This window comes from Polypterus senegalus, chromosome 4 (assembly GCF_016835505.1).
Source record: "Polypterus senegalus isolate Bchr_013 chromosome 4, ASM1683550v1, whole genome shotgun sequence".
Taxonomy (NCBI): Eukaryota; Metazoa; Chordata; class Cladistia; order Polypteriformes; family Polypteridae; genus Polypterus; species Polypterus senegalus.
In genome coordinates, this window is record NC_053157.1 from 243451123 (window position 1) to 243474256 (window position 23134).

The window sequence follows — 23134 nt, forward strand, 5'->3', positions numbered from 1 at the left end:
CGAACCTTCGTCCACAGCCTCACACAGGAGTGACTGCTGCCCAGTACAATCTCAGTGAGCCCCCATCTTTGCAACCTATTGCCACCCATTCACAACACTTTGAAACACACAAGGAACAAGAAACTTATTCCATGCTGAAAGAAGAATGAGAACACAACATATGGCCATTATCAACTTCCAGCAAACAATATACTTGTTTTCCCTAATCTTTCTCATATTTGATGAATGTTTCTTCTCAGTAGGAATAAACACACCACTTGTTTATAAACCATATGTATTTTTTTTTCTCTTATGCAATGAGTACTTTAAGAATAAAAACAAAATAGAAATAAATGTGGAAATAAACTAAAACTGACAATCATCATACAGTATCTGTGATTACTGAAGAAGTTAGTTTTTCAGAGACTGGACTCTCGCAGAGCACTGCGATCCTAGGTTCATAAACACCTTTTGAATCACCTCAAAAGTATATTTTAGTTCCGTGGGATAGTCAATATTTAGTACATACAGTAAACCAAACAGGAGTGCAAACGCACTGGGCAGCTCACCCAGCACAACCTGCTCCTCCAGTACAATTTCTGTTCTGACAATATTGGGGTTGAAATGGACAATGGCAACATCATCCTCAACAGTAATGAGGATACCCACTTTCAGGCCTTGGGTGCAACTTTCCTCTGGGTCTGTTTCCTGAAGTAAAAAAAGAAAAATTTGTGAAACAGAACACAATACATTAAGATACAATATAATACGGCAATATGCGTACCAAAGTAAAACTTCATTCTCTCGATTTACCCAAAAGCAATAAAAATACTGCACTAGAAATAAAAACCATGTGACAAACATGTGGAGAGAAATGCAGACTATCCATTAGCAGTCTTTTGTCTCGAGACAAATCTTCTTTGTTTTTTTAAAATATGTATGTTACTGTGAAAAACGTGAAATATTTTAAAATTCATCAGATAACATTAGATTGTTAAAATTGTCAATTTCCCATTGCATAAACAATAAGATCAATTACCAGACAAGTCCTCAGAAGAATGTCAGTCTTCTCCCTCAAAAATAATGGGAGTCCTTGAAGAGCTGTATGTTTCATGTACAAGAACATCAGTGGTCTGGTTAGTCAATAATAAAAGAACAAAATAAAAGCACATTTAGCAATAGCACAACAATGTATAAGCTTTACATCTTACAATACTGAAAACTTTTAAAGTCAATGAATCGATTTCAGCTCTTGGTTAGAGAATACAAAAATATTACCTGTTCATCAAGTCTGTCCAAAAGGATTTGAATATCCTCGCCAAGTACTCCCTTTCTTGCTCTGTACAACTTAATCAGCTTTGTCGAATGTGTATCCAAGGATGAAAAGAAAGTTCTCTTTAGCTCAGTTCTTGTGATTTTGTAAAACTGCACATATGTTGGTAAAACATGTTTGTCTTTTTAGGTGTTCATTAATTCAAATGACTGCTACATTTGGTACTTACGAACATAATCTACTGCATGAATGTTTCAAGAGACTTTTGAATAGAAATGCTGTAGGCACAAAAATATAACCTACCTATTCTTCCAAGAATAGTGCAGGCCATCTTTTTTTTTTTTTTTTTGACATTCTGAACCAGGGGCTCTTCCTCCACTATCGCTTTCCTGCACAATGAAAATGTAAATTTCCATTTTGGAGGTAATAAATATCATGTTGGGAAGTTTCTTCTTCATCTCCACTTCTAAAGTCTGCCTTTCCTTTTCTAAAGATTCATCAGTATTCCCAGTTGAGTTGTCTGGGAGGAAATTCACTTCAGCTCTTTGATTTTTTGAAAAGACATTTGCACTCTTTTCCCTTCCTTTTATGATTTTTAATTACCTCTGTGCAGCCTGCTGCTCGTAATTTCTGGCAGTAATTTCCCCAATTTATATTTAGGACTCATAGCCCACCCTTGAAAATCTTGTCCTAATCCTGCATCTTTAAGACATGAATATTTTTTCAATTAGTGAAATGGCCACCAATTCTATTTCTTTAGTGATTGGGTAGGCTTTCTTGGCAAAAACAGCTTTGGCTATTTTATCTAAGATGTCCATTTTCCTCTCTCGTGGTACCGTCAGAAGTGTTTTATTTTCTCTGTATACAGTATATCATTCCCTTTGGAAAGTCTCAACTCAACATCGTAAGAAAATTATGGAATGGGGAATGGACAAAGCCACTGCTCTGCATTCTCACGCTGTATCCACAGTACTGATGGGAACTCAGGTGTGAACAAGTGGATGATGAGGATGATAAACTAGCAGTGTCCAGAGAAGACCTCTCCTCTGATTCTCCAAGAGTATTCCAAACTATTTTCAGTACTGCCCTATCTGCAGGAAGATCTGATATATCAGTCAAATTGCAAAGTTCATGGCCAAATTCAGGATCTTCAACCTGAAGTAAAAAGTCATCTTTCAGCTGCAGTTTCTGTTTAAGATTTTCTTTTAGCCGATCCACTGACGTGGGTGTTTCTGAAACATGAACTCTCCTTAGATTATTAGGAGCTATAATTACATGCAGCAACATCTGCAAGGGGGAAGATATTTGAAATACATGATTGTTATAACAGTGGGGAATAACATGTATACAAACTGTGGCAACTGTGACTCCAAGAAAATCATGGCACTGATAAACCGCACTTCCAAGGCTAAATATAAAACTGACAAGCCAAACAAAAATTTAGAAATAAACAAAATAACTTGAGAGCTTAAACGAAGGCAGTCATTCACCCTATTCCCATTCTCTCAAAAAAACAAATAAATAAAAAGACACAGGTATGTTGTCAAAATACTTCTAATGACTTCATAGTTCAAAACTTTCAATATAAATAACATTTGTGCATTAAAAAGAATCAGAGACAATTTTGAACCATTCACTTTAAATAGAAAAAAAAAAAATGAAGGATTCTGCTTCTAGTCCTCTCGATTAGGCCTCAACTCAAACTGATAGTTTTATTTCCAAAATACAAAATAACTACTGTCCTATAAATATTACTTTTAATAAAAAACAACAATCAATGAATGAGGGGTCTCTTCAGAGAAGTCAGTGCCCTCCTTCCAACTCTGTAAGCTGTCAAAGGATGGTAATCATTGAGGTCTTCCATCTCAAGGATTTCAGCAACCTCATAACACCTACAGTGATCTATACACCAAGACACCAGGTTTTGGCACAAGAATGAAACCTTGTTGGAGTCCACTAAAATCCATATCCCTTTTAAGAAATCTGGCAAGCAGATAAAATCAGGCCCTTTGTGAATTGAATTCCATGCATGTGAATGTCTGCAGCTACAGATGTAAACTGTCTGTGTGGATATTTTTTCCATATTGCATTTCTTATAGGAACCTCCAAGCTAGATGTTTTGACCATTTTAACATTATGTATATTCAAGGGTGGTGGGAAAAGGTTTGAGCCATCCAAGTAGTAGGCCATCATGAGTGGATGTTTTGTTGCCAGGGTGACCGTAATGTTCTTAAAATTGTGAACATATTAAAAAAAAAGCTTTGCCTCAAACCTCATGGTCCATAGTTCCACTAATGGCCCAAAACAACGGATCAAGTGAGGGTCGTGTTCAGTATAATGGTGCTTGGGTCGCAATCTCACCTCAGGAAACGTTTCAAATAACAGTCTGTGATCTAATATTTTACACTTAAGATAACACAATGTTGCTTCTGAGAATTTTGCTGAAACTACCAGCTCAACAATGCCTTTCAAATCCATCAATACCTTCCATGAAGCTTCATTCTCAGGTATAAAACGGACAATCATTAGTGGCAGCAATCGTAACAACGTCCAGTTTTCGTGACCATTGCCACCTAAAGTTCCCTTTGCAAAACTGGATTTGGCAAATTGTCTGGGGCCGATTCACTATAATCGGTGTCTTTGTATGGAAAGCATTTGATAAAGTTATTCAGAACATCAAGAGTAAAATATCCCTTAGATATTAGATTTTTGAGGCATGCAGACAACTCAACTGGGACAATTCCTTCATAAAGGAGGAGATCTGGTGGAAACCCAGTGACTGGATGAAAGAATGACAAGCGCTTACTGAGACAGCATTCCTTTTTGACGCCATTTAAACTTAACATGCCATGGTCACCTCTGAGCTGTTCCAAAACAGAGTTGTGCTGCCTTACTGTTCTTAACTGAAAATAGGTAGCATTTTAGTTTTGTATGTCCTCTCTGCTGGCCTTGCAAAGCCGGCACAACTTCTCTACACAAAAGCTTTCCTGAAAGCCAGCAAGGCTGTGTGCTGCAAGATTGTCACTTCTGACACAAAAACTCAGTTCCTTTTAAATGTTCATCGAGCACACTGACATACATACCTTCCTGTTCTCGAGTGCTTATATCTTTAGTCAGTGGATCAAGAAATCTGTCATAACCAAATCTTTTCACATCATTACTTTTGCCAAACATTGCAAGCTGAACGGAGGACATACTAGCAAGGGACTGTGCAGGCAAATTAAGAATCACCCGATGCACAGCAGTCATTGTGTGCTTCTTCTTTGATGTTCCCAAACAATTGCAGATTTCAAATTCATCAAAAATTTTTTTGTTAGTTGTGGTAGTTACAACTCGAAGACACAGGATATCCAATATGGTGTTCCACAAGGCTCTATCCTGGGTCCGCTGCTCTTCTCAATCTACATGCTTCCGTTAGGTCAGATTATCTCAGGGCACAACGTGAGCTACCACAGCTATGCTGATGACAAACAGCTGTACTTATCAATAGCACCTGATGACCCGACTCTATCGATTCACTAACACAAAGTCTGACTTGTATCTCAGAATGGATGAATAGTAACTTTCTCAAGTTAAATAAAGAGAAAACTGAAATTTTAGTGATCAGCAATAATGGATACAATGAGGCTATTAGAAATAAACTGGATACATTAGGATTAAAAGTCAAGACGGAGGTAAAAAGCTTAGGGGTGATTGTTGACTGTAATCTGAATTTTAAATCACATATTAATCAGATCACTAGGACAGCATTTTTTCACTTAAGAAACATAAGTAAAGTTAGACCTCTTATATCACTGAAAGATGCTGAGAAATTAGTTCACGTGTTTGTTTTCAGTCGACTAGATTACTGTAACGCACTCCTCTCAGGACTACCCAAAAAAGACATAAATCTATTACAACGAGTGCAGAATGCAGCGGCTAGAATCCCAACTAGAAAAAGAAAATCCGAACACATTTCTCCAGTTTTGATGTCACTACACTGATTACCTGTGTCATTCAGGATTGACTTTAAAATTCTGCTTATGGTTTATAAAGCCTTAAATAATCTCGCCCCATCTTATATATCGGAATGTCTGACACCTTATATTCCAAATCATAACCTCAGATCCTCAAATGAGTGTCTCCTTAGAATTCCAAGAACAAAGCTTAAAAGAAGTGGTGAGGCGGCCTTCTGCTGCTATGCACCTAAAATCTGGAATAGCCTGCCAATAGGAATTCACCAGGCTGATACAGTAGAGCACTTTAAAACACTGCTGAAAACACATTACTTTAACATGGCCTTCTCATAACTTCACTTTAACTTAATCCTGATACTCTGTATGTTCAATTTCCTCATAATAACTATTCATGGTGGCTCTAAAATCCATACTGACCCCTACTCTCTTTTCTGTTTCTTTTTCCGGTTTCTTTGTGGTGGTGGCCTGCGCCACCTCCACCTACTCAAAGCTTCACGATGCTCCAACAACGTTGAATGGATTTAAAGGCAGAAGTCTACGTGACCATCATCATCATCATCATCATCAAGCCCTTCCGTGAGAATTCTAAATCCAAAGAGGACTGTTTCATTTATGTTAGGTAGAATGCCCAGAGGGGACTGAGCGGTCTCATGGTCTGGAATCCCTACAGATTTTATTTTTTCTCCAGCCATCTGGAGTTTTTTTGTTTTTTGTTTTTTCTGTCCCCCCCTGGCCATTGGACCTTATTAATATGCTGTTCGTACTTTTTCAGAATTGCATTTATTGCTTGTTTAGTTGCAAATTCTTAAAATAACACAATCTCATTGAATTCACTTCAAATTTGCTGTGTTGCACTTTTGGAGACATGCAAAACAGTTTGCATGTAAAGAATCAATGATGCAACTTTGTGTTCAAGTGTTTCATGATCAATGGGCTCCAAGTCAGAAGATTCCTCCGTCTCTGCACAAGTTATAACTGAGCTGCTTTAACCAGAACTCACTCACTGCCAACAACTGATTCTGTGTTGTCCATTTCTACCATGACATTCATCGCCTGGTCTCCTTCTGAATGGTTATTTTTAATAATTAATGATGATCGGTAATCATTAATAGTGTATACTGTAAAAATAAAAAAGTTAAATTTAAGGTAAAAAAACTGGCAGCTGGATTGCCAAAAGTTTACTGTAATAAATAAGGTTACAATATTTTTAGGTCTACAGTATAATTTTGCAGTAAAAACTATTTAGTTTTTGCAACAAACTCCAACAGAAGAGAATGTTTAACCATAACCAGAAATTCATGTTGTGTAATAATTATGACAATCAATAAACAATTTGTATTAGCAAGGTCAAACTGACTCCAGTACATAGGTTAGATTAGTTAGTTAACAATAACCAATAGCAAGTATGTGTTATTTAATTATACACATTGAAAACAATTCAATGTTTAAGACTGCTTAAAGAAAATACGGCACTGGTAGGGAAGTAAAGTTCTCTCTTTTGTGGTGTATGGTGTCCTACTTATCGAATACAACCCACCATAAATCAGCTTCCATAGCCTCAAAAAACCTTCAGCACGTGGGGAAAAATAAGTCTGCTAACTTAGGTGAAGTTTTTCTCCCTACTATTCAAAGGTATGCGGATCACCAGGAACAATATTGTAAAAGGGGGCGTGTCCTTATGCAAATATCTCAACCAGTGTTACTGAAGCGGTGATTTACCGTTTTACATTTTACAGTTGTTTACCTTCGTTATTTAACAGTTTTACACTGTTAAATTAACAGATTGTTTTTCAGTATAACTAATGTATCAATAAACGGTATTTAGCATATTTTGAAGGTAGAAAAATATTGATTTTACAGAACTTGGTTGTAAAAAATAATGACATTTATTATTTAAGATATACAGGTAATTTTCAGTAGAACATAAGGGAACTTTCCTTTTGTTCAGAAAAGGTCTTTTACCTTCACCATTTACAGTATTTGTACCGTTAAATTTACTGACTTTTTTACAGTGATAGTTTTTATGTTTCTGACGTTTATGACAGCTAAATGTAGAAAGCACATTCGTTTGAAAGTCAGTTAGTTAAAATGGCATCTCACAGTTTCCTGCAACTTTAAATGTGACCTTGTGTGGCTAAAGTAAGTACCTGGTTAACAGACATCTTTGAAGTCACACAACTGACAATAAAATGTGGCATTATCTTCAAACTGAGCGGTGCTTGAATGTGATCTTGAAAGGTGGGACTTCAATGCCCCAGTGGATTTGAAGGAGCAAATGCAATCTGTATAAAGGCAGGGAAATGGCCACTGTCTATCTTGATAGTGTCAGAGTAGCCTGTAGTGTTTTAAGAGAACCTCTCTTGTGGGATGTGAGAATTTGCACAACTTGCACCGCATTGTAATCCCTTTCAAGAGAAAAGAACAACAATTAATATGACTATAATTCATCTTATTTATATAGCACCTTCCCCGTGCTCAAGGTTCTTCTAGATTTTCATACTGTATCCATTACATACTATGTGTATACAAGTCTACACTGTAAACAGACACAATCAGAGCAATGTATTCACAATAATGTAATGTGACACGGATCAGCCTCCACTGTAAAGGATTCCAAACTTAAAACAATCTAAACAGTTTTCTTGACAATACATATAAGCTGGTAGAGCAGGCAAAAGAATTGGCGACATTTCTGAGTAGGCAAAGCACTCTGGAAAAAGTTTGTCTTGCACTAATTAATACTGTCAAGGGACTCCCTGCAGAAATGTAACAAAAATGGCTTTGGATCTTTTTATCACAGTTTATCTTAAAGACCTAGAAAATGTACCTTTTCCCCTTAGGTACATATTAGAATTGTAAGTATATTTCCTCTCTATCTCGATTACTTTGCAAAACACACATTTCACAAAGTACTTGTAGTATGTGCAGACTGCTCCCTTAGCACTAATATGGTTTAATAATTTTAAAAGGCATTTGCACAAACGTTAAAATTTTCTTAGAAATCAAAAGTAAAAATGTACAAATGAGCAACAGAACAACTGCACATATCGAACTGTATGAAAACACAAGGTTTTCATACCGTAGTAAAGTTAGTTTGACATTCGGACTATTAGGCTTCGTATCTCCAAAACGAAAAAAGCAACAGCATTAAAACCAACTATGGGAATTTGTTAACAAACATTCCTTTTTTGCAGAAATGTCCCTGTCTTTGTAAAAATCAAAAATAGTTCTCAGAACGCAATAAAAGTCCAAAAACGGTCCGAAATGGGTGCATACTAACAAATTCGGTATATATATATATATATATATATATATATATATATATATATTAGCACTTGTGAATTTTTGGACAGCCTTTACATTTTTTGTGACCATTACTGCTTTTTAAAAATAAAATTTAAAATAACGCATAACTTATACTAATGCAAAGTTAACTGCGTTAAATATAAAACAGACACAAATCAATTTTTTTGAGGTTCAATTCCTAAAGTACATTTCACAACTCATATTTTGCCTTTTTATTCAAACGAAGACATTTAAAATGACTTGCAATACTGACAGGTTATATTTGGGGTCTTTTATTTTTGAAATGCATACCTGCCGTTTGAAAAGCTACAGAAATCGGGGGTCTTTTTATAAGTCTAAGGGTCTTCGATTAAACAAAAAGGCAAAATATGATACGTAAAATGAACATTAGGCATTAACCTTAAAAAAAAAAAAAATCAATGTTGGGTTGCTGTCTCTCTTAGCTTTTATGTAGTTTACTTTATACTATATGTAAATTATGCGTTATTTAAAAAAAATGAAACAGTAAAAGTAAAATTGATTTAGAAAGCGCTTCACAGACAAAAGTCACAAAGCAATGTAAAATATGAAATAAAATATTAAAAAGATTGTAAAAACAGAACCCTCAGCTACCCAAAAGTCAGTCCCACATTGACACCCGAAGATTCTGCCAATCTCAACGACAGCGAAACTGTTCCGTAACCTTGGAATAGGCCCGAGACCGTCAGGAAACCACAAAGTGACGATCCGAATTTGGCCAAAATGCAGTTGGTATTCATGCCTGAAAATAAAGCCTGATGAAATCTATTTTACTAACAAACCACTGCGCTTTCCCCTCGTCTGGTATCTTTTTCGTCTTCTCCGAGATGTAGGACCTAAAAACCGGAGCGTGCCTGGGTGATCATGCATTTCCGACAGAAGCGGAGACGTTTTCCGTTCACCCAGGTCACATTTCATCATTCTTTCGTCATCAAGTTGAATCTTAAAAAGAGTGTTAGGTGATTGAAAAATAACCAGTAACGTTCACAAAAAAATGAAAATTCTGTTACAAAATTCACAGCTTGTATTCTATACATTGGTGCCGATTTTATGTGCATTGTGCACAATTTCCGTACTTTTATTGCGTTTTCGGAACTATTGTTTCTTTTTACAAGAACAGGGACATTTCTGGAAAAAGTAACTCTTGTAAACAAGTTTTGGTAAAATGTCGATTTGTCTACAATTGGTTTTAATAACACTTCTTTTCATTTCGGAGACATGAAGCTTCAAAGTCCCATCAAACCGTTTAGACCACAAGTTCTCGGGAGCCCGCAGGTTTTCTGCAAGAGAACTTGACGTCTCTCAAGAGTGCGGACACTCGAACACCCTTCCAAGTGATAAATAAAACTGTACTAAATAGAAGAAATTCAACATTTGTAAAACAAACTGGAACTAAATTTCATACACGGGTAAAACCACATCAAACAGACCGAACCCTCGACATGTTGAATACTTTTACTTTAGTCTTTATTAAATCCTAAATATATATTCATCAAAATGGTTTATATAACGCGTGACTTAAGCAGATTCATGTAACCTTACCTTATTGAGCCTAAACATATCGTCTTGTCATTTCAATCTGATAAAGAATTTGTAGAGCGCTTTTCTCTCGGAGAAACTGAAGAAAATGACGATGGCGAAACTAACGACGCTTACTTTAGCTGGCAGTTACTCTGCCTAACCCAGGGTGTCGAACTCCAGAGGTGGAGGGCCGCAGTGGCAACAAGTTTTCTTACGAACCCTTTTCGTAATAAATGACCAGTTTTCACTGCTAATTAACTTCTCTTCCTTAGCTCTGTTTTTTACGCCTTCAGTCCCCTGAATTGATTCTTTTCTTCATTAAATTGACAATCAAACAGGAATGAGACATGAAACGAGTCAACAGATGACCAATTAAACTGGAGATTCAAACTCCAACCAATTTCACTCAAACCAGTTTCTTAATGAGATGCTGATTCTTGCTGTTAATTAAACCCGTCATTTGATTCCATAGCTTGTTGCTGCTTTCATTCTGCCACAACAGACATTTCCAGAACTGTTGATTTTCTGTTTTACTGAGACTTTCACCTTTTTTTGTTCTCAGCTATTGTGTGATGGGCACAGGTGAGCTGGTCATGTGGTGGCTTGTTTTGTGTCTCATTATTGTTTGGCTGCTAATTAACGAAAAAGAAACAACTAAGGGGTCTGAGTCATGTCAATTAAAACAAAAGCAAAATAAGTTAATTAGCAGCAAAACTGATCACTAATAAAGGAGATGGTTAGAATGAAAACCTGCAGCCACTGCAGCCATCCAGGACCGGAGTTCGACACCCCTGCTAACCCAAAATGGCTCCTAACATGAGAGCATCAAAGATTGCAATGAGCATGTGCAATATCGGGAAGTTTTAAAACCAGTTATTAACGTAAATTATTAAATTCCCCAAAGTTTCTTTCGAACATTCCCATAACACAAAGCTAAAAACACTGAATGTAATTATTTTTTAAATTTGATTCAACATTTTAATGAACTGCTAGTTCATTTAATTTTTAAAGTCGAGCTTAATTAACATTTTTGAAGTAGTTTTTTTTTTTTTACAGTGTGATATGATCGGCATGGGGTAGAATAGACGCTGGATTGTTATAATACGTGCTGCCTTACGCAAAACATGCTCATTAATTTGTTACAGATTCTAGGCGGACACGATTCCACACCAAGGAATGAGGTGCCCCATGTGAATCGTTCATAATGTCAGCTAAACATATTTGTTAACTTACAATTACTAGATTGTAGTAAAACAGTATTTTTTAAAAACTTTGGGCAGTGATCATACGCGAGGCCCAACTAGGATTTAAGCTCGCGTCTGCACAGATGCAGCAGGGCCAACTGCTTTTACGCTTTGAGCCAAAACCGTTCAGCAGACGAGGGGGCTGAGCAAATAGGCAGCTGACTGCGCAGATATCAATGACTTCATGACGCTAACGTGCCTCAAAATCACGTGACAGGCGCGTTTCAAACATACATCATAGCGGCGTATCGAGAGCTCGACAAGTCACTTATCCAGCAGCACATCACTAGTTTGCTCTTATGAGACCCTCGCGCTCAGGCATCTTTACGGCCATAAGATCAAGCAAAGGTGCGGAAGGTGAGACAAAGTCGAACGTGGCGATCGCGTACGGGTGGGAATGTCAGCATTGAAGAAGATCGCGATATGCTGAGCGGCTTTACATTTGAGGAGGTGCCTGATGCCGCGTGGTTCGCTTTTAAGTGTTGGGGATTGAGAGATACGTGGAGGAAGAGGCGGCACTGCAAATCGCACCTTCACGAGTTTATTGTGGATGACGGGGGTCGCGTACTGTTTTTTTGCCAGTGCTACGTTACTTTATTTCCCAGTCGGTGTCCCATGAAATGTATTGCTACATCTTACTATGCGGAGTCGCGTTAACTCGGGATCGCTTCTTCTCTCTTCGCGCTCGTGCACTTTTCCGCGCCGCGTCTCCTTTTGATTTCGCGCATGCTCCGAACTGTGCTGTCCGTCGGGCACGCGCTTGTTCAGCCGCTCACTCCCGTAATTTATTATTGGTTTAACTTTACAGGGCGCGTTCAGGTTTCATTTCCACCAGTTTGTCTCATACTGAGACGTATTCGAAATAGTTTAAATAATTTCATTTTTTGTTGTATTTTCTAATCAGGAAAGATGCTCGTGCGGTTTCACTGTAACAGGGTGACTTTGATTTGTTTAATGAGAAATAAAAAATGCAAACATTACACAAGCTAGTGCTGCTGAAGAGATACAGTAAAATCTACAGCTGACATGACATTACGAGTAGAATTTTTGTGATATTTGAAAGGGTATTGTTTAATGTCTTTTATCCTTTACAACTACTTTCAGTATTTATATGTACTTTTATACTTACTAGAGATGGCCGTGTTAAATGAAGAACAGGACTCAGATCAGGGTAGTGGTGAGCCCATCAGGGCTGTTTGCAACCAACCAGATAAAGCCACAAAAATCTGAAAGCTGCAGAGCCGCGACTCGATTATTATGGGCTGGAGGTCAACTGTCTGTCCTTATTGTTTAAAGTGGCAGTGCCACCTTGGAGACCTTGGTGAGCAGATTCTGATGCCCATGTTGGTGAATCCCTGTTGAGCCCACTCCTGTCTTGCCCCTCAGACCCTCGTGCCACTAGGTGGTCTTTAGGTGCGATTCCTGCTGAGGTCTCTTTTTAAAGGGCATATCCATCTTGTGGTTTTCCCCTTCCTCAAATGCTCCATTTCTTTTCCAGCTGCTTATCTCTTCCTGCTTTGCTGACTCGGCTGATATCTCTGTAATTTCCACACACAAGTCCCATAGTTGCAGTTCATTAGTTTCTGGTTCAACTTGCAGATTATCCACACTTGATGTGTCAACAGACCCTTCATTGTCAGCAATGCTGTCAGGATCAGTAAACACTAAATTATACCAATTTCTACTTTGCCAGCCCAATCTAATACTTTATCTGTATGCCGCCATCTCTGCCCACATATCTCACAGTTTACCCCTTTTTTAGACAAACACAATGACTTCGTCTTAACTCGTGGGTTTGCTCAACTTCAACATCTTCTACTGGGACTGAAGAGTTTAGAGTCTCCTTCTCATCTCCAGTGTCTTCATTATCTGATGTAGTGTTAGATAAATCTCTCTCTTCATCTCTCTCACTGCTGGTGGTATGTCGATTGTCACCTTTACTGTTGACTTTACGTAGTCTAGAATGGTGGGCCCTTCCAAGAGCACCTCCATGTCTGATGCATTTCACAACTCCATCCTGTCCAATGACATTTGCAGGTCCCTTCCATTCTGCACAGTCCACTCTTTTGCCATCCACTTTGTCTCAGATTTATCATTTTCAGAATTAACCTGTCTCTGGAGTGCTCTCCGTATTCGGTCTGAACACTCGTCTTCAGTAAATGCTCTTCTTGGATTGTTCAGCGCTGGAATATGTGCTCCTCTGACACACTCCGATTGGTGCCTTCTAGGGCGGGTGGTCTGTCCATAAGAACACAAGGATGATTTGGATTTCGGCCAAACACCAGCTGATATGAGCTGTACATATAAGTATTGTGCATGGTATTCTTTACCAGTAGTGCCCCGTGGCGCTAATCTGGCACTAACCAGTCACATCCAGTATTCTTTATCACTTTCTGTATAATTTCTGTGAGTGTCTGATTGTGTCTCTCAGGTAGTCCATTACCTTAGGGACTGTATGCAGCGGTGGTCTTTGTTTCAATGTTAAAGTTCTCTGCCATCTCTCTGATTCCCCACCATTATCACTAAGTAGTTTCTGAGGACCTCCATGTACTCTTATCTGAGAACGAATGAATGAATTGTGTCACAATTTCTGATGGTCTCTTTGTCTTTACAACACTTCCTGCACTGAAACATGTGAATGTGTCAATGAGGTGAAGACCCTGTCCTCCTGTTTGACGTTCATGTCAGTCTGTAGCCTCAGTTTCATTGTATTCACAAGCTAGCGGCAAACCAGCAGCTGCTCTGAGTTTGGGTTTGCCGTATTTCAGGCGAGTCTCACAATTCTCAACAATTTATTTAAGTAAGGAAGCCCACTCTGCTTCTTTGGTTCCTGAGCAGTGAAGGAGTTTGTGTAATCAGTCTAGTGAAGGAGGTCCACATTGGAGGTGAAGTTTAACAAAGCCTTTTGCTTCTCTTCTGTACTCCTGTTTTCTGAGACTCTTAGAATCTCACAATCACAATGCTCATCGTTTTTATTTCGTTATCTGAGATGTTCACACAGTAATGAGCAGAGCTGGTTAATTCAAGAGTCACTGGCTGATTAAACATCACTGCTTTGTCATTTTCCTTATCTAAAAGTGCCCCTGCCCTTTTTAAGGATGTTTTACTGAACAACATTGGCATTTCAGCTGGCACCACTTCTGTTTCAATGCAGCATTGTGTCTCTCCAACCTTTACAGGAATTTTCACTCGTTTGGTGGAAAGCACAACTTCACCACCTCCAAATATGAAAGCCCTGCTGCTTGAAATGTTTGAGTTCCTCAGCTTTGTGACTTCATTCTGGTCAGACTGACTGATGTCGTTGTCTAAGCATTTCTCTCCATTGACTGTAAGTGTGCAAGTAGAATCAATTACCGCTAATCCTAAAGATTCGACCAAAACACTAAATGTGTCTGAGTTTGATTCCTTAGTAAAGGACGTCATGTTTCATTCTTCACAGTCCTCTGTATTCCAGTCTCCTATGTTATTATCGCCTGTTCATTTATTTTTGTTTCAGTCTTTAGCCCAGTGCTCTGATGATAATGCATTTTGATCTCCTACCATATTTGGCTAACAGATTATTGACTGGCAATGGTGACTACTGGCTGTGTTGGTAATGCCACCTGTTGTGTTGATTCTGACTGGTGAAATACGCAGTTTCATGTGTGACTGTAATGCCCATTGTTAGCAGACTTGACTTTACTACAAAAATGATCGTTAGCACGAATTCCATTGATGTAAAAGTAAGTGCCATCCATGCTGTTAATGCCAGCTGCCTTTGGTTTGTATCTAAACACGCTGTGTGCAGCAGTTTAAAAGCTCACACAGCATCAGGACAGCCATGTTACATCTACACATGCAGGTCACTCCATGTCACATCATCACACTTATGGACCTCATCATCACAGATTTTAACAAGACTTGGCCTGCTGATTTGGTCATCCGAGTGACCAATGGAACTGAAATTGCACATGTCTTGGATCAACAATAATAAGGAGATTTAAGATCACAAAGTTTGAACGCTGTGCTGGATTAGGACTTTGACTGGCTATTTCTACATAAATATAAGTGAAGAGAAGTGGTTCTCATACTGTTTTAATGCCTTTTTACAGAAAATACTATGCTATTTCCAAAAATGAAAAAATGACCATGTTATGAGTGATTATAATATTAAAATCTGAATAGCAAGAAACCCTATATATATTATTATTATTTATTTATTTTTTTTTTTACTAAAGCTTCCTTACAATGTGATGAGCATCTCCAGAAAATTTGGTTTTGTTATAATCTGTGATAATGAGGTCCAAAAGTGTGATGATTTGACATGGAATTACCCATCAGGAGTATTTCTGCTCCAAATCGATGATATAATCCAACATAGAAACTGCACTCACCCTTTTAACTCTGTGAAATCTGAATATCCTCATAGATACGATGCTTTTTCCTCCTTTAAACACGACATCAAGCCTTTCTGTCAGAATAGTCGCACCTTCATCTTTGTTCAGGTCTTCTGCTCAAATTGACATCTCAATGCTGTCCCTGTAAGCGACAGTCCAACCCCAAGTGTGTGTTTTTTATTTTTAAGTTCAGTAACCTGTGTCCATATTAAATCTTCATTTCTCCAGCTCTCGTCTGCCTTTCTCTTGTCAAATGCAGCCGGGATTTTATAATTAGCAGCCATCCTCTTCTACAAATGTTAAACTTAAATAAAAACACAACGCCTTTGATGTTAGCCACACACTTTTTATTCTCTCCCATAAAAAACATCCGTCATGAGTAACCTCCTACAAACCCACTCTCCTCAAACCCTGAATGTCCTACTCCCAGTCGGGATGCAGTCCCGTAATCCCACAAATAGGAGCACATATTTAAGATATAGAATATAACAACTTAACAGAATGAAGTTCCCGATGCGCAGTTCAAGTCCAGCGAGGATATCCAACAAAGCTCTAAATATGACGGCTTTAATAGACCTGCCATTGCTGTGTCCAAGCATGATGGTGCCGTGTAGATAAAGTGTTGTCATATCTACATGGTGGGACTGATATGTATGCATATCCCCTTTAATGAAGGTCTGCAGTGCACTTTGATCACATCTGAATTGTTTGATTTGTAATTTTAAACTGTGAGGCAGAGAAGGAAATCAAGAAAAATGTGTCTTTGACCAAAACCTCATGGAGGGCACTGTGACCCTGAAGTGTGCTCATTATTTTTACTGACTTTATGAAGTTAATTCTCCCACTTTTATTTTCATAGGGCTTTCCCATTTCACTTGTCCATACACTGAGGTGTCTAATGGCCTCCAGCTCAGGGCTGTCCATGTGAGAAGTGAATCTGAGAAGAGAAGGGCAGACACTTAAAGAGAGTGAAGAGTTTCCCACACAGCATGGCCTCTGCCAAAGAAGATGGCGTGGATGAAAGAACGGTCGACATTAAAGAAGAGGACTGTGAGCGGCCCACACCAGAGGAAGTGTGTGTGAAGCTGGAGAATCACGAAGAAAGAATTTCAGTTTTTAAAGAGGAGGAGGAGTGCAAGGGGGTGACTGCTGCCATTAAAGCTGAGGAATTGAATGATTTCTCTGTTGGCCTTGATTTTAAAAAGCATGAAGCTGAGGATATTTTCCAGCAAGATGCCTGTGAAGAATCTCCATTCAGTTTACAGCCCTGGTCCACTAATACGGGACGACTGGCTACACAGGAGAATTCTGTAGAGCTCAAATCCGAGTTATCAGAGTCTGAAGAGAAAATCACCGAGGGAAATGGGAGAGAAGGAGAAGAGTCACCTGGGAGTGTTGGAATAAGTGAGTAATGTGATTAAATATAAAAGAAAGAGAGTATTTATAAATTCTAACGGTGTGTGCTTTGATGTTTTTAGAAGATTGAAATGAGAGTGGAAAACCCCGTTAATTGAACTTATATAAAGACCACCTGCTCGGGCCCATGATAACAAACAATAGGTTATCTAATAAATGATAATTTAGAATAACTTGGGTGAATAAGGAAAAATCTAAAGTGTTGAGCGCATAACTTGAACATCATGAAACTTTGACTGAAGCATGCCGTATGTTAGGCCAACAGTGCATTACATTTAATGAGAATATCAAAAGTCATATTTTGTTAAAGACATGTATATTTCTTAAATTATGTGACATTTAAAGTAAAAATGTCAACAAAAAGAAAGAAATAAGAATAAAATCCTCACCCCGTGCACTAAATAAGAGTGAATTTGCTCAAGCCAGTGCACACCTAATATGTGCCTCATCTTTCTAATGGTTATGTCGTGCACTTTGACGTCAACAGTGACAAGAGCTACCTGTATGAGCCATGAGGACATTCAGGGGGTCTCAGGGTTTTCTTTCAGCATCTTGTGTTCTGCTGTCAGCCTGAACTTGCTGGGACAGCATGGCATGGAGAAGTTGGCAGTGTTGTGAAATCTTCACTTGGAGATGATCTTGGGCCCTTCAGTCTCCCACAGTCACATCAGGTCAATTTGGAGTCACCACTCCACTTCATTTGCATGTTTTGGGGGATGAGGGGAAGAACCAGAATAACCAGAAATTCCATTCAGTGCCCCTTTGTAGAACAACTGTGGGCAGGATTTGACCCCAGGACACCTGAACAATAAAGCAGCTGTGCTAAATACTGTGCCCCCCCAACACAAGTGGATATATTTGGATGTTTATTTTTAGGCCAGATGAGGTTCTAGAGGATGTAAATATCATCACCTACATTACAATTAAGAAGAGACGACCCAAATTCAGACACATGATTGGGTTGGAAGGCTCTGATCAGAGTCTTTAGGGCTGATACTGATTTCCCATTCCATTCCATTAGGATCTGCTGATTATAAATAATAATAATACCGTTTAATTTTTATTTTTAAACTGTACTAATAAAAGGCAAAGCCCTCACTCACTCACTCACTGACTCACTTATCACTAATTCTCCAACTTCCTGTGTAGGTAGAAGGCTGAAATTTGGCAGGCTCATTCCTTACAGCTTACTTACAAAAGTTAGACAGGTTTCATTTTCAGAAATTCTATGCATAACTGGAACCTACTTATGTACACATATATACCGGCCATAGCCTGCAGCTCAGTCGCTGTGTGAGGCGGAGTTGCGTCACTCATCATCACGCCGCCCACGTAATTGAGTGCCTGCCCATATAAGGCCATCCATTGCGGCAATCCAATAGAAACTCTCTACCGCGCGAGCGACGCATACAAGCATATTCATAAATGCAGCTACTGCGTAAACAAAGCACACGGTGGAAAAAGTCAATGTCCATCTAAAGGAAGACAGTGTAAAAAAAAAACCCCGTGCATGCAGTTTGTGATGTCTCAAATAAAGAGGAAGACAAGCTGTTTATTGATGCAGTAAGAAAGGAATCGATGAATGAAACCTTATATCTTTACAACGGTTGACAAACACGGAATGTAACCTGAACACAACACATCGTCCAAATACGAACCTGATTGAAAGAAATAATGATAATCAAATCCTTGATGACAGCAACACTCATAACAGTCACAAAACAATTACATTGACAATCATGTTATATTATTTTCAAAATGTTGCCTTTTCTTTTTCATTACTTCTTTAACACACTACTTCTCCCTTCAGAAGCGCGGGTATTTTGCTAGTAAATAATAAATGTATTTTTAGCCATGCATAAACTTCACATTCCATAATAAAGTGCTACTGCATACAGCATACACAGAGAACATTTACCCATAATGCACACATAATGGAACAAAAACAAGCTGAACAAAACAAAAGACATGTCTTAATCATACTCCACATTTCTAATCAAATAATATGTTCAATTAGATATTTGTAGCCGTTTACTCCGACAAGAAGAAAACGAGATGGGTGACCGCTTCAGGTTCATCTCTAAGAATATAAGCATCTCTGCATGTTCTGAGGACAGTCTGGTCCTCCTGTCATCCATGACGTGTGCTGCCGTACTGAACAGACCCTCACTGTCCCCACTCGTATAAGGAGTACACAGGTAGGACGACGACTTTTATTGGTCCTCCAGAAAGCCAGTGGCCCAGCATCTCTTGTGGTATAACGTTCACAGAGATAAAGATTCTCCTCTGATGCTGCTGACTCAAATATTGTTTTTATCTTTAATGACAATTTCTTCATGCATTCTGCCACCCTCATGTAGTCTGTTGGCAGGGAGTTTCTTTGGATCTCTCAGCTGTCATCTGTTACTCCGAGTGCGTCTGTGGGGTCGAGACGCCGGCACTAAGCAGTTTATGTGTCTGAGATTTGCAATCATCTGTGAAATACGTGTCCTTGTACCATTGTTTAATTTGGGGAAAAAATCTTTATGATAATATCTGTTACAGAATTTGTAACTGTATAGTGACTATTCACACTCAATGGTTATTATACGTAATTAGTATTTTTTTTGTGTGTGTGTGTAAAAACTAGGCTCATACCATTCTACCCAACAAGCTAATAAGAGGGCAGATTACAATTTCTAACTAATCGACGTTCACTTGGTAACGATTTATATTTAAGTACCTGCTTAATAAAACTGTACGTCCCGTTCCTCCCCATCTACCTACACTTTCACTGGAAGGCTAATCAAAGGGATTTTAGTCAAAATAGGTAATGCCTGATTAATAAATTAAACAAATAAATCAGTCAACAAAAACTCACTGGCAGATGGAATCGTGGATCTAAATGATCTATAAGGTGACATCTTCCAGAACTGAACATTGCTGGTTGTCCAGGCTTACAAATTCGACTTTTTTGCTGTCACAGTAAGTCTTTGGTGTTCTTGCTGTCAGTATTATAAGGTTGAGTTTTCAAAGTGCTGCCATTATTGGAGGCCGAGTGAGAGTAGGCGACTGAGCTAGACTAAGCTTGATGGTCGCCTCAGCCTTTGAACAGCTCGTTCTTCACACCAGTCAGTTTTGTGTTCATTTCTCAGATGCTGAATAAGGTTTGTATTGTTGAAAGTGTTAGCAGAGAATTCTCCATCCCTGACTTCTTTTTGCACAAATACTACACACTCTAAATTTGTTATCTTTTGTAGAAAGGCAATAAAACTGTTAGAATGGCGAGGGCATGTTTCTGTATTTTGGTAATGTTGGAACTTGCATGGTTTTTATTATTCAAAATCAGATGTTAAGATCAGCTAATTTGCTGATCATCGGTCAAGTCATTTGGAGTGAAAATTGGCTGATTTTGATTTGTGATTGATTGATCAGATCAAGAATGTCTTTCACATATGAGAGAAAGGTAGAGAAATTGAACAGACAGCAGCAAAACATGGAAAGACCACAGATTGAGTGGCCAGACCATAAATGGCACTTCAGTGTGAAGAAGGAACTCCAACTAGTGTGCCACCACTTTACTTATACTGTTTCATTTATTTTAAAGGCGGATAGTGCATAGGAATTTGGACATCAAATCCTGAACGTGCATGGTCAAATTCAGTTATTGACACCATGTGACCACGAGCAAGTCATGTGACCTGTCTGTGCTCCAGTTGGAAGAACAAGAGAAATTTAACCAATTGTGTCTTAACTGTTGTAAGTCGCCTTGGATAAAGGTGTCAGGAAAAAAATAATAATGATAGTTAAAATGTTTGTCTTATTTCAGATTTACAGAAGAATGGCAGTTTCTCTCCACCTTCCTTTGGTCAGCCCTCTCTTCAATACAAACAGAAAAGTATGAAGAAATCAGCAGCAGGATCAGAGAACCTGACAGCAGCCTTTTTGCAGTGCAGTTCTCTCCCTGCTACTGGAGTAACACAGACAGAAGCCATCAAAACTGATCAACAGCAAGTGGAGAAAGAAATTCAAGTTCACACTGGAAAAAAATGTTGTTTTGAATGTGGCAAACAATTCAAACAGAAAAGTAATCTTAATAAGCATTTGAAGATTCACAATGGAGAAAAAACATATTGTTGTAATGAATGTGGTAAGTCATTCTCAAGGGGAAGCAATCTTCGGAGGCACAGAAGAATCCACACAGGAGAAAAACCTCATTGCTGTTCAGAATGTGGAAAGTTGTTCTTACAGAGAAGTGAACTTCAGAAGCACAGAAGAATCCACACAGGAGAGAAGCCTCATTGTTGTCCAGAATGTGGTAAGTTGTTCTTATGGATAAGTGAATTTCAGTTGCACAAGAAAATTCACACTGGAGAAAAACCTCATAGTTGTTCAGAATGTGGTAAATCCTTCTTAAGGAGAAACAGTCTTCAGAACCACAGACGAATCCACACAGGAGAAAAACCTCATTGCTGTTCAGAATGTGGTAAGTCGTTCTCAATGAGAAGCGATCTTCACAGGCACATAAGAATCCACACAGGAGAAAAACCTTATTGCTGTTCAGAATGTGGAAAGTCGTTCTCAATGAGAAGCAATCTTCAGATACACATAAAAGTCCACACAGGTTAAAAACCTCATTATTGTCCAGAATGTGCTGAACAATTTTCTGACAAATGCAGTTTTCAAAGGCACATAGAAATTCATACTGGAGAGAAGCCATATTGCTGTTCTCATTGTGGAAAAAGGTTTTAAACATTAGCTCTTTTCAAGCTAACAGACAAACTCCCACTAAAATGAAAATGCAGTATGTGTGTTCTAAATGTGTCAAATGTTGTACAAGCCAGAAAGGTCAGACATGGCAAAATCCATACTGAAGGAAAATCTCATTGCTGTTTTGAATGTGAGAAATGATTATTATTTTTAAGTACACTTCAGTACCACACCAGAGCTCATACTGGAGATAACAGAATGAGGTAGCAATAGTACCGTGCGGTGATAACAACTTCAACCACAGAACACGACTGAAAAAGTTTAATATAATAATGAAAAAATGGAGAAGTCAAATCAAATCCACAGTGCAGTGTCACTGACGACGAGGGGAACATTTTTGATTCAGAGCTTTGGAAATGGGGCCTTAGAAGAGTCGCAATGAACTTGTATCCTCTCTGGGATGTCATCTGATGGCTGATTCCTGGGCTGAGTGCAGACAGCCATTCTTAACCTTAATAAAGAAGAAGTTGTTTAGTGATGTCGGCTGACAGCCAATGCTACCCAATCAGATGCTGGGCAGGACTGCAGGCTATAAAGAGAGCCATCACATGACTGACCAATGTAGAAGGTGTGGCAAGCGATTGAGGGCTGTACCCAGCCGGTATGCCCGGAAGGACCGGAAGAGGGACTACGCCTCCTCTGGACCACAAGGGGGCGACCGCCCTTGTGGCTATGGGGATCACGAGAAATGAGCTTGGAAGGTCAATCCTATGTGGGCCTGTGGTCACCGCCAGGGGTCGCCCTGATGCCTGAGGAGCCCTGTCCCTCAGCACTTCTGCCACACCCAGAAGTGCTGGGGGTAAGAGGACCAGGGACATCCGGAGTGCTTCTGGGTGCACAGCCGGTACTTCTGCCACACTATAAAGAGCCGGCAGAAGTTCATCAGGAGGCACCTGGAGCATATTCGGGTGAACATAAAAGTGTCGCCTCCCTCCATTCGGCAGCTGGAGTTGGGTGGAAGAGGATGAAGCCTGGAGTAGAGGAGTCGAGGCGTTCAGAAGAAGAGGCATTGGAGAGAGAGGCCTGGACTAAGGGTGATTGGTGCAGAATCACTGGGTTGTGTGTGCTGTTCAATTGTTTAAATAGTGTAAATATATATATATTCATTTTATTGTAATCATTCGATAAAAATGGATCAATTTTTACAAATAATAGGATTGAAAACAAATCGTCCCCCACTCCTGAGAAAGAGAGCATGGCCAACATAGTAAAACTTAAACCTTGTAAACCTACCAAAATTGATTATTTTAATAGGGCAATAGAGATGAATGGAGAAGGAAAATAAACGCTGAAAGA

At 38.9% G+C, this 23134-nt stretch overlaps 1 protein-coding gene and 1 long non-coding RNA gene across 4 annotated transcripts; one reads left to right on the forward strand and one right to left on the reverse strand.

Moving 5' to 3' along the window:
- Window positions 1-393: 393 nt before the first annotated feature.
- On the reverse strand, window positions 394-10348 carry LOC120528385. Its single transcript, XR_005633500.1, has 3 exons — window positions 10075-10348; window positions 1019-1112; window positions 394-687 (listed from the first exon to the last, which is right to left on the reverse strand). It is a non-coding gene; the product is annotated as an uncharacterized LOC120528385 (long non-coding RNA).
- A 1184-nt stretch (window positions 10349-11532) lies between these two features.
- Window positions 11533-22608, forward strand: LOC120528369 (zinc finger protein 665-like). 3 transcript variants are annotated; one of them, XM_039752521.1, is made up of 3 exons: window positions 11533-11654; window positions 16533-17077; window positions 20898-22608. In XM_039752521.1, the coding sequence occupies exons 2-3, from the start codon at window positions 16663-16665 to the stop codon at window positions 21695-21697; spliced, it is 1215 nt and encodes a 404-aa protein (XP_039608455.1). In that variant the 5' UTR covers window positions 11533-11654; window positions 16533-16662; the 3' UTR covers window positions 21698-22608. The 3 variants fall into 3 exon arrangements, with proteins under 3 accessions (XP_039608455.1, XP_039608456.1, XP_039608457.1); XM_039752522.1 differs by having other exon boundaries at window positions 11533-11645; XM_039752523.1 differs by lacking the exon at window positions 11533-11654 and adding an exon at window positions 13101-13216.
- The last annotated feature ends 526 nt before the right edge of the window (window positions 22609-23134 follow it).